Source organism: Amphiura filiformis, unplaced genomic scaffold (genome assembly GCF_039555335.1).
Source record: "Amphiura filiformis unplaced genomic scaffold, Afil_fr2py scaffold_21, whole genome shotgun sequence".
Classification (NCBI taxonomy): Eukaryota; Metazoa; Echinodermata; class Ophiuroidea; order Amphilepidida; family Amphiuridae; genus Amphiura; species Amphiura filiformis.
This window is the reverse complement of record NW_027305485.1, coordinates 161756-177500: the sequence shown is the minus strand read 5'-3', so window position 1 is coordinate 177500 and position 15745 is coordinate 161756. Positions and strand designations below refer to the sequence as shown.

General features: G+C 37.3%; 1 protein-coding gene across 1 annotated transcript in view; it reads left to right on the top strand.

Moving 5' to 3' along the window:
- Nucleotides 1-15745, top strand: part of LOC140143377 (uncharacterized) — a 29148-nt gene that overhangs the window by 828 nt on the left and 12575 nt on the right. The window contains exons 2-16 of the mRNA XM_072165232.1: nucleotides 568-641; nucleotides 1214-1387; nucleotides 1946-2101; nucleotides 2653-2982; nucleotides 5215-5460; nucleotides 5907-6163; nucleotides 6754-6915; nucleotides 8355-8465; nucleotides 9277-9418; nucleotides 10097-10239; nucleotides 10803-10972; nucleotides 12215-12346; nucleotides 13466-13614; nucleotides 14149-14186; nucleotides 14380-14476. Coding sequence (XP_072021333.1) covers nucleotides 593-641; nucleotides 1214-1387; nucleotides 1946-2101; nucleotides 2653-2982; nucleotides 5215-5460; nucleotides 5907-6163; nucleotides 6754-6915; nucleotides 8355-8465; nucleotides 9277-9418; nucleotides 10097-10239; nucleotides 10803-10972; nucleotides 12215-12346; nucleotides 13466-13614; nucleotides 14149-14186; nucleotides 14380-14476 — 2356 coding nt within the window. The 5' untranslated portion in view covers nucleotides 568-592. The remainder of the gene's footprint in view (nucleotides 1-567; nucleotides 642-1213; nucleotides 1388-1945; nucleotides 2102-2652; nucleotides 2983-5214; nucleotides 5461-5906; nucleotides 6164-6753; nucleotides 6916-8354; nucleotides 8466-9276; nucleotides 9419-10096; nucleotides 10240-10802; nucleotides 10973-12214; nucleotides 12347-13465; nucleotides 13615-14148; nucleotides 14187-14379; nucleotides 14477-15745) is intronic.

Genomic DNA, 15745 nt, shown 5'->3' with positions numbered 1-15745 from the left:
CATTAATCTTTTATAAGGCTGTCGCAATTTGCCGACAATCACACATATCTTTGAATACATTTGCCGACAGTCACATGGTTATGACGACAGCATTCAAATTTTGCCGACAAAATTGTGTATTGGGGGTGTCACCCCCCCCCCCATACCCCCCTCTAGCGACGGCCCTGTCAATGGCGTATCAGGGTCAGTTGTCTGAAGCGGCAAAGAAAAAAGTCTCTTATGGGCATCATTGTGGTTGTTTGTTACTGTGAAATATAGCACATACAGCGCAAAAATATTTTTAATTGTAAACTATTTTAGCCCAAAATTAAGGTTAAACTGAAATACAAGGATTTACCAGGCCAATATTTTGCCCAAAACAAAGGTAAAAGTTTGTGTTTACTAAGCCAATTTTTAATTTAACACTATCACATTTTTATTTCATTTTTTTTTTCATTTTTTTTTTCCAATTTTTTTTATCATAAATTTCTTGTTTTTTCATTGAAATGTATTCTCATACCTGATCTTCTTGAAAAAGACAAATCATTTTTGCCCAACACTGATCAATCATAAATTCTTTGTTTATAGGTGTAACACTAACTATACATCCAACATGCCGCCTAAGAAGAAGGGCAAAGGCAAAAAGAAAGCTCCTGATCCAGGTGAGTGGGGTCATATTTTTCACATGGCAGTGATTTATAGTGTGCTACACACAGGCACAATGCCTAGACGTTGATCCACAAGCCTCAGTACACTAAACAACTTGTCGCTGACCCCTACAGCTAGCCCCATATCTTTCCATAAACTAAAACAACAACTCAGGGACTTTGCAGCTTCAAGAGCATACACCCTAGACATTCCACAATTGACCTTTGCAACCAGGATCAGCTCCCCGACCCCGAGTTTTGTACAGGTCACACAACAAGAAAATTAATAGTAATTTTCTTGTCCAGGAAAATTTCAAGCTAACTCAATTTTTTCCAAGAGAGCATATCGAACTTGCAACCTCTTACAAAATAGTTCAACGCCTTATCGATTGAGCTAACTTGACTGCTTATCAAGATCCATTAACTATTTTCCCTTGGAAATTCCAAAAACACTTTCTATCAACATTTTAAAGAAGTAACTGTTAACGTTTTAATGAATCTTGTATCATTTGATTGATCCACGTCTGTTCTCATTCTTATTTATATTATCGCATCTTTTATTTCTTCCACTACGTAAAATCCTACAGAGGAAGACCCTCAGCTGACAGAACAGCCCCAACCAGCTGATGATACAGCTACAGCCGAGCCTGAATTAGCTGAACCACTACCAGAACAAGATGAACCACTACCAGAACAAGATGAACCCAAGGGCAAGAAGGGTAAGAAAGGAAAAGGAAAGAAGAAGAGCAAAAGGAACCTAGGTGAGTGGGGAATATTATTTCTTATACCAAAAGTACTTTAAGGGGACGGTCACCCCCCTTGGCACAGTATTTTTTGTGGGGCCTGAGAACACATCAGACATATCGGATTGCATTCTGAATACAAGGAATGTCTTTCTGATATCAATTAATTTTGATTTTTTGAAATTCACGATATAAAACAAATTTTATGACAAATTATTAAAAATTGATATTTTTGACATTTCACATTCAACATCCTCAATCTAAACTTCATAAATCTATTGATAAGTACTTAAAGTGTATGTAGTTGGGAGGAAATGCCATCCATCATCTAAAAATTTTGACTATTTTTCCACATAAAAATGTTAGCCTGATATAATAACATTCAAGAAGTATATTTTTATATTGAAAGAAGAAATTATATTCAGCAATGCATTCTGGGAAGTTTAATTTTCAAGAAGTAACCAAAAATATTTTTACTGAGTCTTGTATACCAGTTGATGATCAAGTAGCAGCCGTTCTTGTTCTTACTTCTGATATTATCTTTTATTATTGTTCCATTATGTAAAAATCCTACAGAGGAGGAAGACCCTCAGCTAACAGAACAGCCCCAACCAGCTGGTGATACAGCTACAGCCGAGCCTGAATCAGCTGAACCACTACCAGAACAAGATGAACCCAAGGGCAAGAAGGGTAAGAAAGGAAAAGGAAAGAAGAAGAGCAAAAGGAACCTAGGTGAGTGGGGAATATTATTTCTTATACCAAAAGTACTTTAAGGGGACGGTCACCCACCTTGGCACAGTATTTTTTTGTGGGGCCTGAGAACACATCAGACATATAGGATTGCATTCTGAATACAAGGAATGTCCTTCTGATATCAATTAATTTTGATTTTTTGAAATTCACGATATAATACAAATTTTATGGCAAATTATTAAAAATTGATATTTTTGACATTTGACATTCAACATCCTCAAAGTAAACTTTATAAATCTATTGATAAGTACTTGAAGTGTATGTAGTTGGGAGGAAATGCCATCCATCATCTAAATAATTTTGACTATTTTTTCCACATAAAATTTTTAGCCTGATATAATAACATTCAAGAAGTATTGAAAGAAGAAATCATATTCAGCAATGCATTCTGGGAAGTTTAATTGTCAAGAAGTAACCAAAAATATTTTTATTAGGTCTTGTATACCAGTTGATGATCAAGTAGCAGCCGTTCTTGTTCTTACTTCTGATATTATCTTTTATTATTGTTCCATTATGTAAAAATCCTACAGAGGAGGAAGACCCTCAGCTAACAGAACAGCCTCAACCAACTGCTGAACCACTAACATCACAAGATGACAGGCCAGGTACAGCTAGCAAACAAGGAAAGTCTGAGGAAGAGACTGCAGATGTGGAGGCAAAACCAAAGAGTCCAGAACCACCGCAGATTGACGGGGAAACTGAGCCAGATGGAGCAATAAAACTACCAGGGTCCAGACCAGCATCATCTAAATTGGCAGGGTCAAGACCAACCTCTGCAAAATTACCAGGTTCAAGACCAACATCATCGAAATTGGCAGGGTCAAGACCAACATCATCTGTGGAATTTTATCGCACAGTTGGTTTGTATTTTTTTAAATAATAAATAATTTTGTCCTCATAAAGCCTTGTTGTACGATTTCTATCAAATTTTAATTTGGTTGTTCTTTGCCAAATATTATAAAACATTAGTAACAACTGTCAGGAAAGTTTTCTGGTCAGTTTAAGGTGGTACTACACCCCATGATAAATTTGTGACTATTTTTGCATTTGCTCAAAAAATAATAACACACTCGTAACAAAAGTTATGTATATTATAGGGGCAAGGAATCCAGTTAATACACTGGAATTTCAGTGACTCAAGACAAGCGGTACATTATTTATGATAAGAAAAGAGGTACCGCTAGAATGTACCTCATTTCTTAACATTATATAATGAACCACTTATCTTGAATCAATTAATTGGATTCCTTGCCCTATAATATACATAACTTTTGTTACCAGTGTGTAGTTATTTTTGAGAAAAATGCAAAATTATTCATAAAATTGATCAGGGGGTGTAGTACCACCTTAAGCCAAACTAATGAGGTAAAATGAAGAAAAATTCACTTACTATCTTAGCTGCTTCACTGTGGTGACTTTAATTCTGAAACTTGCTCTGTTGTCTTAAAAACACAATGAATTTGGCTGAGTCCAATTAGGTGTAAGTTGGGACATGTCACATGTGTAAACATTACAAATATGCCAAAAATCAAGTTTGAAAAAATTACCAAAATTATTCTAAAAGACCGTATATGGCTTTAAGTGCTGTTGTAGCATGTGTAAAAGAAGGGATGGATGGTCAAAGGGGTATTGTCAGATGGTGGGAGGGGGAGATTATAGCAGTGAGTAGACAGGGGAGGGAGAGATGGGCATACAGTGGTCTAGCTCCTTGGGAGTAGGGGGAGACTTCCCCCCCCTGGCAACAACAACAAAAAAGAATTGGCCACTCCATCCAGTTGTATAGCTGTAACTTTTTGCATCTTACAGAGGAGAAATCATGCAATATTGTATTGTAAAATAGGTGTGATTTTTTTTTGCTTGTAAGTTTTAAGGATTAAATTTGGCCTGCCCCTTTATTTGGACTTGCCCCCTATCTAAGCTGCAGTGGACATAGTAGTATAGTCAGAGTTGTACCATATTTCGTCAAATAAACGCCCCCGGGGGGCGTTACATTTTCCCAAGGGGGGCGTTTATTAGAGGTCATTTTTAGCACGACAATTCCTGTTAAAATCATTAGGTAATCTTGGTTGAAAAAAGTGGCGGGGGGGGCGTTTATTTGAGGGGGCTCGACTATTTGACGAAATACGGTATATACTTAAGTTGCAGACTGTGTATAAATTATCACACTCAATCAAATTATATATGCTAAGATAATTTAGCTTGAATAGCTGTGTCTAGTAGAGAGTATTATTTCAGTAGTGTGCAGATTGTAGTGATTTAGGTCCGTACACTTTTATGCATAAAAAGGATGCTGCACACAAATACCATAACACTACATCAGTAACATTTGTTTTTTTCCTTCTTTAAATGATCATGTCAACATATAAAAATGTATTACATAATATCACGTGTACAGGACAGAACGTTGGCCTTGTGTGTGTGTGTGCATGATTGTATTGTCACATCAATTTGTCTAAGGGCTCATATTGAAATACCCTACCACGCTTTCACACAGAAAGAAGGCAGGATTCCCCCCGCTAAGCACGCGCCTCAGGAAAGCTCGGTCATAAAACGGATTATAAAGATGGATTATTTGCATCAGTGATACACCCTGCCTTTTGAAGTGGTCCATGACGAATGGGAAGAAAACAAACTGACTATGGCTCATCGCACAACCCAGGAAAGCGCCCTAATTTAAGTGGCTAATTGCAGTGTTATAATCACACAGGATTTTAACAAAAGAAGGCTAGCATAGGAAAGCTGCAGGATGGCGCACACCTTCCTGTGTAAGGGAATTTCAATATGAGCCCTAATTGCAATTAACTTCTACTTAATAATTTTCTGACATTTAAAAGGTCCACTTTTTTCTGTAGCAAATTTATAGCCCTTGCTCCCTGCACCTCCCAAAATAAATCCTGGCTACGGGTGTGTTGATAACAATAAATAAGATTAGAACAAATCATAATTGCATGTTTTGAGGTGCATATTTGCATATATTGGCCAAATATCAAAAGAATCTTCTTGTCAAATTTAACCCCTAAATAACTCCCCACATACTCTTGGTTTCCAATTTACACAGTCAGTGATTGTTCCAATTTATTATTATATTGCAGAAGTTGAGAAACAAAGTAACACCACAGCAGAACCAAAAGAGGATGGTGATTCTGAGAAACCACAAGCAGATGATGCCATGGAGACAGAAGAGAAGAAACCAAGGTTGCATATGAGTGGAGGAGATGATGTTGGGCAACCAGAGACAGACTTGTCAATGCATACAGTTAATATGGAGGGTGTGGCTGATGATGTGGACCCCAAGGAATATGGCATTGATATGGAACCGGAACCAGAATATCAATATGGTAGGTGGTATACAGGACTACACCTTAGACTGTTGTCCTTATTCATCAACTTTCTGGGTTGATTGCGGAGAAATTTGTATGATAAAAAAGTGTCAAACTTTACATTACAACCAGAATCTGGTTACATTGAGACTGCGCAGTTGTGTCCAAATTGACCTTTTGACTGCTTTTGTTATTGAACACACATTTTAAGAACCGCAGAGCGCGATATTGTCACAACATTGTGGTACAACAGTGCTTCACACAGGTGCCAATAGTCAGTCGTGCTATGGCGCACAACCAAAATTCAGCACGAAGGAGAAGAAAAATGCACTTGTGCAATAGTAGTCTTTTTGTAGCTGGTGTTAAAAATAGCAAAAATTATCAATATTGGTACACCAATCAATGCCAAGAATCTTTGTAGAGTTATATAATTCTTAATGTTTTCTGTTGATGTTTTATTACAGAGCCTCCAAGTCAGGAGAATCTTCCAGACCTCACAAAACTCATGGATGAATTGGATGGTGGAGAGTCTGATTTAGAGGCAGAGAGAGCTCCTCCAGAGCTCTTCAAGAGACCAGAGCATGAGCCTAACTACAAGACCATCTCCAGTTTAAAAATTGAGATGGAAGAGGAACCTATTGATCCCTACATCACTCGCTTTGAAGATGACATCAAAGATGATGTTCTGATGATTGGCAATATATCACTGGAAGAAGTCCAGGTATGATCTTTCAATCTTCTGAGTATTTAACAGGAAAGGGTTTGTGGAGTCAGTGTTTGACTCAGTTATTGAGTGATGTTTTTTTTTATATTAACAACCAATTTGACATATAACTATTTGGTCCTTCATAATTCAGCTTGTTTATTTAGTCATTATTCAGTTTCAGAATAGTACAGTTTCCAAATGAAACCACAGTATATCATATTCAGTTTTAGTTGAATTGCACACTGTGACTGTTAGCATGACATGGCCTTAACACTCTATAATTTGGGATAGGTGATATACACACACACGCAGGGCATTGCAATATACATGTATGTGAACCATTGAACAATCAACATTAGTCTCTTTTTGTAACTTTTACCTAATCGTAAACTATGCTGTAGACTATGTTTCACAGCATTATCATATTCACCAAATAGTGTTGGTTATTATTATTCAATTATTCACCCTCACTGAAAGTAAAGTAAATTTTTTTCAGTCCTGTAATGGTCAAAAAATGATTTACGGTTCATATATGGATAGTATTTATCTGTGTTTTCTGTGATTATTGCCGATTAAACTAATTGTTTGCTGATTACATCGTGTAGGAAGAAGAGCGACGCCTTCGTGATGAGCACATCGCCTACCAACAGCAAGAAGCGATCCTTGCACGGAAACGACAAGAAGATATTCTCCTGAGGGAGGAAAGAGCCAAACGACATGTCACCAAAACTATGAAGGATAAGCGTAAAGAACTAGCCAGAATGGAGGTGGGTTATTGGAGTGGTTCCTGGAAAGTTTAGTGTTATTATTTGGTTTTAATTGTTTTAATTCACTTCAATTCAATTCAATTTTGTTTTAAATAACATCATGACCCACTGGCCATATTGCAGTAATTTTTCACAATTTGTACATCAAAAAATTGCATACAAAGTATTACACATAAATTATTAAGATAGCGTTAATTAAGAAAAGTAAGATCGAGAGAGATAATCAATAAAGGTGGTTGGTCAGAGTGTAACACATTGTGTTTTCTACCTCACATTGAGGCCCATCCATTGGGCTATTCCATTTAAAATCCACACTACCCCTGTGGAAGATTTGGTTAAAGTCTTCCACAGAGGGAGTATGAGTTTTGAATAGAATAGACAGTTGGGTAGCTTCCATTTGAAATACTCACTCCAGTTGTGGAAGATATAGGTAAAGCCATAATACAGGGGGAGTATGGGTCTCAAAATGATTAACTCTGACCAATTACATTTGTAAAATATACTCCCCTGTGGAAGATATTTCCAAAATCTTCCACAGGGGTAGTGTGGATTTCAACTGAATAGCCCATTACCCAAACAGTCTTATTCCAAGTTTTGAGTTAAATTGCTCCATCAGTTTGGATTCTAGAAGCAAATATGTGTATCACAGTGGCCCATAGAACAGTAGGCCTACGCAACTTCTGGGGTGGTAACCAACAAACTACCATGTTTTTACCTAAACCGAATTTGTTTCAGGCCTTAACCCTCTTCGCGCGGGTGTCGACTGCAGACGACATGTTTCAAAAAAATTATAAAAATTCAAAAATTTCCGAAATGTAAATGTTCATTACCATATTTGGAATCAGCATGCAAAATGCATTGAAATGATTACAAACAAGCCTAGTATTGGTTCAGTGGTTCTTTAGATAGCTCTTGATATTTTGAAAAATATCTCAAAATTTGGACTTTTTATGTTGAAGCCTATGGCTAGCACGCAGAGCATTAAAATTTCACTGGGGTTATGATGATACCAAAATTTGCATTTTGATGGAAGAAATGGGGGATGAGGCTGTCAGTTGGGTCACATACCTTTAAATCTAAGACTACAAAAGGTAGAGCATAGCATTGTTGGGCAGGAAAAACCTCCTATGTACTTGTGGCCCTTGAACATGTTTAAAACAGAACTGCCAAGAGATTACACAGGAGATTTTGGTTTAAACATGTTCAGGGACCAGTGACACATAGGAGGGTTTTTCATGGCCAACAACAAATTTAGTTTGCAATTTATGTTATAAATCTTTTATACTAGTTTTTAAAGAAAACTGAATAATGTGATATACATATCATGCTTTCCGGCTTCTGTGTTTAATTGGACATAAAATGCATTTTAGAAGCAGTAATTAGCTGGTATAGAAACCATTAATGGTAAACATTAACAATTTTAAACAACTATTTTGCAGGAGCTAAATATTCAGAGAGAACGATTATTACAAGATCAACTGCACAAGACTTTCAAGAAATCAGAGAATCAGCTGCTCAGATCACTGGAAATCAGGAAAGGAGAAGTTAAGGTAAGATAAAAAATATGAGGAAAAGTCCATATTTTGGCCAAATGGCCTAATTTTGTTATTGAAACACATTTATATTTCACACACTATGACTTTGTCATTGAAATACCGTCTCGGATTTCAGTATAGCTTGTACTGTTGTAGTTGAAATCCATACACCCCATGTGGAGGATGTGATCTTAATCTTTCACACAGGGAGTGTGAATTTGGGGTTACCAGAATGAGGACTCCATTTGAAATCTACACCCCCTGTGTGGGAGATTAAGATCATGTCTTCCACAGGGGGTATGGATTTCAATTGGAATAGCCATTATCAGGATTTGGTTTGCTTGTGGTTAGACTATTTTAGGCATTTGGGATATCAGTATTTTGAAAACTTGAATGGAAATTACCAGTATAATTACAAGGGAACAAGTTTATTACCAAATGCAAGGAAAAAAACCAACATTAGCGATTAAAAAAACCCTGTCCTACAAGTGCGACTGATTCAGATTTTGCATTTCGAGAATTTTGTTGTTTTTTAAACTGTATGAAATTAAAAGCAGCTGTTTTTGCCTAAGTGGATTGATGTTGACAGGAATTTTTTGAAAAAAATTCAGGAACTTTTCAAAATATACCTGCAAAAAATGTTCAAATTTGTGTCAGATTTTTCAAGCTTTTGGTGATTTTATAGGTCATTGAGCTTCTTAAAGAGGAAAAGTAAAATTCAGACCAAACCCTACTTGGCAAATTTGTCTGCCTGTAGAACACTGGGTTTTTGGTCTGTTCACTTACCAAATGATTCGTAATTTTGACCTTTGATTGACCTTTGCAGACTATGTATGGTGATCTTATGATGGCAGATGGACAATATGGTGGCTCAAAGGGCAGGAGATGGAAAGTGGATTGGAACAGGGCACCTCAACCTGTCCAAATCAAGATCAAATGCCTTAGAGGAGTCAAAGATAAGCTGCCAGGTAAAGGAAAAGTCTCTTGTTATAGATTATTCACCCAGTAATTTTTGACAGATATGGTGAAATTTAATTTCAAAGACTGGAAATGAAAGTTTAACCCGTTTTTGTCACTCACACACTGTGATTGGTGGGAAATGGTGGTGGTATATCCTAACTATCATAGGCAGCGGAAGCAGGAGGGGGCAGAAGGGACACATCCCCCAAAATTTTTCCTTGGGGGACATCCCTCCTAAAAATCCTAATAGAAGAGAAAATTAAGCAATAATTGTCCTTTTTAGCATGGAAAGCACTGTTGTAGGCCCAAATAGGGTAAAATTGCAAAATTTTGCACACACTGGCCCATCAAATAGTAAAACACACCTTCATTTGGGGCTAAAATAGTCTGACACTCACATTTTGCGCACTTTGCCCCCTGCCCCCATTACTTGTCCCCTGCCCCCCCCCCCTTTAAATTTTAATGCTTCCACCGACCCTGATTTTATTTATCATAGAATCAAAACACCATATAAGTAGATTACAATTAATGCTCAAAACTGTATTTTTACTTAACCATTTGCAAACTTTATTATAAACAAGGAAAAATGAGTTAAATTGATGTTATTAAAACATACCTCAGTGACGCTTCAATGACTTTCTCAAATTGACTGACCAATTCTCCCAATCCTCATTTTTACTTTTTAGCCGGCCGTTATGTGTTGATGGTATCACTGTATGACAGATTAGGAGGACACATCCTTCGCTGGTCACATCTCAGAGGACAGGAATGGGGAGGAGCTACACTGCCACTGGTGCATGATGGCAAATTTCATAATGTAGAAGTTAAGGTATGGACCAGAATAAAATAAATTACATAATATTCAATTAGCAGCTTTGTAGCAGAAAATAGGGCAGTAACAAATTTAGACCTCCGCCTTGGGTCTGTGGATAATATGTAGACCTGGGATTCTTAACTATATTTGCTTGCAGGCCACGATGCCCAAAATTATTTCAAAGGCTTGTGTTTGAGGGTCAAATTGCTAAGTTTACTGTACATTTCAGAACACCATAGTCAGCGGGCCGGATATGGCCAGTGGGCCCACCAGTATAGAACCCCTGATGAAGACTATACCATTATTAATCCACTCAAAACACAGACCCCTTGACTCTTTATACATTGTACCGTTGCCTTCCCGCAACTTTATAATTTCCCCACACAGAAATGGAACCAAGACTGTGGGACAGTCTACAACAAATTATGTTTAAGAAAGCTATCAGTGAAACCGAATCTAAATTCCATCATTCAAAAGATTATTGTAGCGACAGACATGCGCTAGTGATTTATATTGATCATAATTTATATATTACCAATACTTTTATCAGTAATTTAATACAAATCTATATTTCTCAGGTGGATCAGAGTCTGTTCACAGTGTGCCCATCCAAACCTGATGTCCGGCCTGGTATGATGGTCATGTTTGAATTATTTCTGCTGCGAGGTTCTCTCCTACCAATAGATAAAGTGGTATCATGGGGAGTGTTCCCAATATGTGATGAACAGTTTAACATCATTCAAGGAAAGTAAGTACACATTGAGCAGTTATAGCTTCTATACCATGATCAGCTCGTAATAGGCATTATGTGGTTATTTTTACTGCGCGTCAATAAGGTCCCAGCTTACGCCCACGTAAATATGCAAAAGTGCACATAAAAAAAAACATAAGTCATGCAATGCGCCAAGCACGGATTGCAAGATTAACCTTAAAATGTCAAAAATTGTACAACTTGGACACTTAAAAGTGCCAAATCATAAAATACAGGTAAATTTACCTTAGAAAACAACATTTTAGATTATTTTCACACCTAAATATGTTTTTCACACCCATGGCCACCAAAAAAATTAAATACCAGTTGGATCTTGAATGCTGTCTTAAAGATGAAGCATGGCTGGCCAGGCCAACTCTGCAGGCATATCAGTTTTTTGTACAATAACTATAGACTTGTTTCAAGTCCTTTGGCGTCCATAGTTAGTGAATGTAAAATTCATGGAAGCTTTGGCACAAAAATTTCTGTTTCAAAAGTTATTCTTTAGAAATAATTATTTAGCATCATAACTTTGTAAAAATTCATTTGACATTTGAATTGTTGAGGCCAGATAATGGACTTTCTTATCTTACTTTACTCCAGGCATACTGTGCACTGCAGGGGTAGTGTTTGAGCAAAATGCCCACCACGCCCACCCCACAAGGCACACTTCCTCCCTAGCTCATGTTGCCAGCCTACACAAAAAAATCTGACCTGACTAAAAATTCTAGAGAGTCCAGTATATGATGGGCCTACTTCTGTGACTTCTACCACTGATTATACAAGAGCATGAATAGAGATAAAGTAAGGAGGAAGCCTTGATCAAGGCTAATGAAGAGCATGAATAGAGAAAAAGTAAGGAGGAAGCCTTGATCAAGGCTACAATAACTATTGCCAGCAATTACTAATTGTTTATACTAGGATTTGGATAGGTGACCGTGTCCTTACATGACAATGTTATTTTACACTGGTCTGGAACTTGGGGAGTTGGAAACTTTAATTATCATGGATTATGTTTCACCATAAAATGTTGAGCTTGTTGTAAAACACTTGATGAATAAATTTGGATGTGTTGTTTCCTCTTTGCTTTTTAATCAAATATAAACTGTAAGCAAAACTATTAGGTAGGATATTTTGAAGCAGCATATTTTCAAATAACAAATAAAATGCACTAAAATTGCTGTCAAATTAGTACAGGGAACAAACTCTTTATTACCAAACTTCTTTTTTTTTCTGTAGATACAAGACTCCAATGTTACGTGGAGAGATGGATCCTCGTATTGACAGACATGTCCAGGTTGAGAAACTGCTGGCATCTGACATTGATCACTGGTTATGTAATGTCTACTTTGAAGTTATCAAATTGCCAAGGTAGGTCAATTAGCAGGGTGGCTCAAATTTTGCCCCAATCTGATACAACATAGGTTATGAAGCTTTTATTTTTAAGTTACCAAATTGTGAGGTAGGTCAATTTTGAGGTCACTGAAGCTGCTATACTATCTTTGCAAGACCGTTGTGCTGTTTTGTGTAAAAGTTGTAATCAGTGATATGCACGCTGACGTCACTGACTTGCCAAGATAAAAAACAGTCTATACCCCTTTTCACCCTACATCAGCCAAGAATTCCAAGAATTGGTGAAGGAAGCTATAGAAATGCTAGGCATATGCGTGTGTCCATCCGCACGTCCCTATGCTCTAAAATAATGCAATATCTTTGTATCTAAGCAAGATTGGGTGTCCACCTTCGCAGCATAGATGTATCTCTATAGGCGGTGGTTGAGTTTAGAGGTGTGTCTTGGGTCAAAGGTTAAATGGGGTCAAATATGATTAAGTTGCTATAAACATTGTCCTGGGTTAATCCAGCTGCAGCGAATCAAGTTGGAGCTGTAGGCCTTTCGTTGGAAACATGTAAGATTAAAATGCTGCTAAAAGCATTGAAAATGAGTATCATTTTATTATGTCATGTCCATTTTTTGTAGATATAAGATCAGAAATGTTACCATCATGGTCTATAAATGCACCAAATGAAGCCAAATTTATTTCACTAATGAGCACCGAAAAATGCTCATGATTTACAATGTTTATCTAAATATGTTTTTTATGCAATGAAAATTAGAGATTCGATCTAATTAAATTATGTTATTGATGTTTTGTTTGTATTATGTACTAAATATATTGTATTGTGGGCCTGTCGCCTTGAATTACATGATAATAAATGAACTGAACTGAACTGAAAATGCTGTATTAAATGTGATAGGGTTAAATTGCTAATCTGACTTCTTACTTATTGCAAATACTGCTATGACAAGAGGACCAGTCTTAAACCACATCCTATATCCGTCACAGCCCTCCCTGTGATCTTATTGTTAAGTTTGTTTTTTCTTTTACATTGTGTAGCTACCGTAACAGGCAGTGGGATCTTGTGGTTCATAAACTGCCTTGTTAATTTCTCAGTGTTTCTTACTTGCGTGTATTTTAAATTCATCTCCAGGTATCTTGTTGGACAGAAAGAATATGAGGTGGAATTACAGTTTACGTCACAGCTTGTCAATTACCCAGACCGTACTAAAGGGGCGGAGGAAGCTATTGATGGGGATGCACCTATCATTGGGTCACAGCCCGACCTGAATGGATCCACAGGTTAGTAAACAAACAAATACACATAGGTTGTCAATTACCCAGACCGTACTAAAGGGGTGGAGGAAGCTATCGATGGGGACGCACCTATCATGGGGTCACAGCCTGACCTGAATGGATCTACAGGTTAGTAAACAAACAAACACACATAGGTTGTCAATTACCCAGACCGTACTAAAGGGGCGGAGGAAGCTATCAATGGGGACGCACCTATCATGGGGTCACAGCCTGACCTGAATGGATCCACAGGTTAGTAAACAAACAAATACACATAGGTTGTCAATTACCCAGACCGTACTAAAGGGGCGGAGGAAGCTATCAATGGGGACGCACCTATCATGGGGTCACAGCCTGACCTGAATGGATCCACAGGTTAGTAAACAAACAAACACACATAGGTTGTCAATTACCCAGACCGTACTAAAGGGGTGGAGGAAGCTATCGATGGGGACGCACCTATCATGGGGTCACAGCCTGACCTGAATGGATCTACAGGTTAGTAAACAAACAAACACACATAGGTTGTCAATTACCCAGGTCGTACAACAGAAGCGGAGGAAGCTATCGATGGGGACGCACCTATCATGGGGTCACAGCCTGACCTGAATGGATCTACAGGTTAGTAAACAAACAAACACACATAGGTTGTCAATTACCCAGACCGTATTTAAAGGGGCGGAGGAAGCTATCGATGGGGACGCACCTATCATGGGGTCACAGCCTGACCTGAATGGATCTACAGGTTAGTAAACAAACAAACACACATAGGTTGTCAATTACCCAGACCGTACTAAAGGGGCGGAGGAAGCTATCGATGGGGACGCACCTATCATGGGGTCACAGCCTGACCTGAATGGATCTACAGGTTAGTAAACAAACAAACACACATAGGTTGTCAATTACCCAGACCGTACTAAAGGGGCGGAGGAAGCTATTGATGGGGACGCACCTATCATGGGGTCACAGCCTGACCTGAATGGATCCACAGGTTAGAGTCAAGTCATTTATATTTCCATGGGTCTTGCGGTTCTTGAGTTAAGGCCAATAATATATAAAACAAAAGTTTGGGGCATTTTCTTCCCGAAAAAATGAACGAAAATGACACCCCTTATATCAAGCCTTGGGAACTCCTTAATATGATCATACTGTTTTTCTTGTGTATCAGCTTTATTTGTTTCAATATTTTAGTGCAAACACAGATAGGTTATGCCCCCCACTGACCTGCCTTAAATGGATTTACAGGTTAAGGGAAGGGGTATGAATGTTTGGACAGTATTTATTTTGGGACATTAGAGCACATCAGACATATCGAATCGCATTCTGAATACGAAGAATGTCATTCTGATATCATATAATTTTGATTTTTTGAAATTCGCAATTTAATACACATTTTATGGCAAATCATTAAAATTGATATTTTGATATTTAACAGTACTTGAAGTAAACTTTATAAATCTGATGATTTATACTTAAAGTGTATGTAGGTGGGATGGAAAGCCGACGATCAATTGACAATTTTGACCTTTTATTGAAGATATGGATTTTTTTTCCCAAAACACCAAAAACAATTAGGTCTTTTTGGGAAAAAATCCATATCTTCAATATGAAAGGTCAAAATTTTCAATTGACCGTCGGCTTTTTCCTCCTGCTACATACACTTTAAGAATATATCATTAGATTTATATAATTTACTTCAAGGACTGTTATATATCAAAATTTGAAAAATATCAAATTTTTATAATTTGTCATAAAATTTGTATTATATTGTGATTTTCAAAAATGAAAATTATTTGATATCAGAAAGACATGCTTCAGATTCAGAATGCAATTCGATAGGTCTGAGGTGCTCTCATGTCCCACAAAAAATACTGTCGAAACATAATAAACGCTCATTTTAGATCCCTTAATAAATAAATATATGATGTGAGATCACTATTTACCTAGTGAGTAAATGTACAAACCAAGCAGACCAACAAATATCATGATGATGAGTTCCACTATGAAACAGTTTTAAAATACTGCTTAACAAACTGTGTGCAAGATTGTATAGATGAGTTGACTTGTGACGTCAATGCCTGGCAGTATGTGCACGCATCATCACAATATCCATTGTTCCTTGCCTGACAGTATGCGC